The sequence below is a fragment of the Glandiceps talaboti genome, chromosome 13 (genome assembly GCF_964340395.1).
Source record: "Glandiceps talaboti chromosome 13, keGlaTala1.1, whole genome shotgun sequence".
Classification (NCBI taxonomy): Eukaryota; Metazoa; Hemichordata; class Enteropneusta; family Spengelidae; genus Glandiceps; species Glandiceps talaboti.
In genome coordinates, this window is record NC_135561.1 from 17169240 (window position 1) to 17171930 (window position 2691).

Below are 2691 nucleotides of genomic sequence, written 5' to 3' on the forward strand. Positions count from 1 at the left end.
CAATACCAAAGCAAACTGAGTAGACTACTGAGATTACACCAATAAGAGTAAAATATCCCATAATTACAGAGCATTGAAATCTACTCATGTTCTTTAACACAACACCCCCCCTCTCCCCACCCCATTTTTTTAATTTGATTACTTAGAACCTTATAAGACCAAAGCACATAATACTAACCTTCATCTGGTGTGTCTATAGAACTTTCTGAACAATCACTGTAATCATCTTCAGAGTCACTCTCTTGCTTTGATATCACTTCCTGTATGAATTCAAGTGAGAATATAAGTGACACACATACATAAATGAATATCTCTGTCAAAAAAGTGAACATCAAATGAAATAGAACTGTCTACTTCTAGGGGTGACCCTATTGTTTTTCTGTTTCTCATTACCAAACTGACCCAAATTTTCAGCTCCAATATCAAATTAAAAAAATAATTTTATTTTCCCTGCCCATAACATTTTGTGGAGTGGCGCCCTCTCGGGCAAGAATAAGCAAGTGTCTGGACTGTCGACATCATCTGCAGTCATGGTGGTGGCAACGACACTTGTTCACGAAAAGAGCATTTCTTTTAATGATGGAAGTTATTTAAGTAGGGGGAAACAAAGAAAACTACTGGGTGAATAAAATCTAAATACTGAATGTTCTTACCACTTGATGGGCAGACTGGACATGGAATTTCATAGAGGTTTCACTCTTGTATTCCTTACTGCACACCAGACATTTATAGTTCTCTAGTACTATACCATTCTGTTATAATGAAGAAAACAAAAAATGGCAGATAGTGATTTTTTCTACAAATAGATTATTACTCTGGTATTATTGAGCCTTTGATTTTCTAAGATAGACACAAACTAAAACTATTGTCACATGTTGGTACGACAGTGATAAGCTATTGAATGGATGTTGGTTTAATTATAGTCTCAGTAGGGAGGTGTCTCTGAAACTAGTTTATTTAAAGATCCATGAACTTGCAGTGTACTGTTTTGGGACTTCAAATTGTTACACTATCTGGATCACAGGGTGATTAGTTTTGCACAACAGAGGAACTGCTATTACCCACTTGTGTAATCTACCACATTGAAGAACAGTAGATTTAGTTTGCGTCTATCTTTAACTTAAAGATATCTTTTACTTAAGTAAACTGAAGGCTGGATTACAGTGTCATATCTGACAACACCTACACCTGTAACGACAGGTTCAGACGTTCACAAATAATCCACCTGTGAAACACAGGAACTTTACACTGGGTTTTCACAAATATTTCATTACTGCACTGAAACAAATTTAAACTATAATGTCACATTAGGTGATTTGTTGATACCACTAGAGGGGGGTAGACTAAATATTCTTTGTTGTGGGTTCTCTGAATCCACTACGCCAAAAGTGACAGCAATATAGCACCCAAACAATAGAGGGGGTAACTCATCCAAAATGTCTATTATCAAAACAGAATTAATTACATGAGAATAAATGTTCATGGACTCTAGGTTCAAATTTAGTAATCAAAATTTCTACTTCACAAAGTCAAAACATTTCTTAGAAGCAAATCCCAGATTTTTTCTCTGACATCTCATCAGTATAATTAGGGATGTACTATATTTTTAATAATATTAAACCGTGATACAGGAATGGAGATCTCATCTGTTTCTCACAAGCTCAATTCATGTGTATCTTCTGAGACACGTAACCATGGTAACAAGTAGCCCATTGTAATACACCCTGACAATGCTGACGAGATGTCAGCGAAAAAAATTCGGATTCACTTCCAAATTTTTTTTGACTCTGTGAGTAGAAATTTCCATGACTAAGTATTGATTACCTTCGGACACATGGCATAGTGGAATTTCATACTTCCTACGTTAATATAGGATACATCACAGCCTTCATTACGACACTTCAATTCTCCTTCACTCTTTAGAATATCTCTCCACTCTGCTGTCATAGCAGGGGTCACAACAGGTCTAGCTGGTTTGGTGTATAACGCCTAAAAATGAAACAAAAAATGTATATTTACAAATTTCATAATTCAAACATCTAAAAAAATCACACAAATTTCCAGGAGTGTCCAATTTTGGGGGTTGCCTGACGTTATTTATCAAAATACCTGTCCTGACAGATGAATTCAGATGAAAAAAAAAATAGTTTGACAAATTGAAGCAATAGGTTACAGCTTACAACAAAAAAACACTGGTGCGTTTACTTGAATGGAGAGATGATCACTGCTAAAGGTTGTTCCTTCTGTCAAACTCATAATTTTATACCTCCATGAAAGGAAGAGGCCTAAAATACATTAGTGTGTATTGGGTTAGTCTGAGAATAAACTTTACACACACTCAAAGTAATTCTTCTCCTTTGAAATAATCAAATTTAAGTTATGTAGAAGCCCATGGATATGACAGTAGCTGACTATTTGCCACTGGTCAGTGGTTAGTTAAAACACTGTCTACATAAACATTTATAAGACTGACCTTAATGGCATCCCCAAACGTTGCATCAGGATCTTTGTCATGTTTGCCTCTTTTAGGAGTTTCATCCAGGAGGATACCATTCTCTGCCAGTTCTTGTACTCTAGTGCCAGCCCTGAAACAGCATTGATTGGATTACATAGACAAGGAATGAAGAAGAGACACATTTATTCTATAATATGACAGAACCTCACGATGTGTAAGCGAAAGTATGGCGTACT

The 2691-nt window shown here is 35.9% G+C and overlaps 1 protein-coding gene across 1 annotated transcript; it reads right to left on the reverse strand.

Annotated features, from left to right (window-relative positions):
- Nucleotides 1-173: 173 nt before the first annotated feature.
- On the reverse strand, nucleotides 174-2256 carry LOC144444359 (zinc finger protein 512-like). The gene is made up of 4 exons (XM_078133773.1): nucleotides 2206-2256; nucleotides 1825-1989; nucleotides 654-752; nucleotides 174-260 (listed from the first exon to the last, which is right to left on the reverse strand). The coding sequence occupies exons 1-4, from the start codon at nucleotides 2254-2256 to the stop codon at nucleotides 174-176; spliced, it is 402 nt and encodes a 133-aa protein (XP_077989899.1).
- Between the last annotated feature and the right edge of the window lie 435 nt (nucleotides 2257-2691).

Coding starts and splice junctions, on each gene's coding strand:
- LOC144444359 (XM_078133773.1), bottom strand. CDS start 2,256: ATGAGTTTGACAGAAGGAACAACCTTTAGCAGTGATCATCTCTCCATT. Junction 753..1,824: donor ACTATGCCATGTGTCCGAAG/GTAATCAATACT, acceptor TCATTATAACAG/AATGGTATAGTACTAGAGAA. Junction 261..653: donor TCCAGTCTGCCCATCAAGTG/GTAAGAACATTC, acceptor GAATTCATACAG/GAAGTGATATCAAAGCAAGA.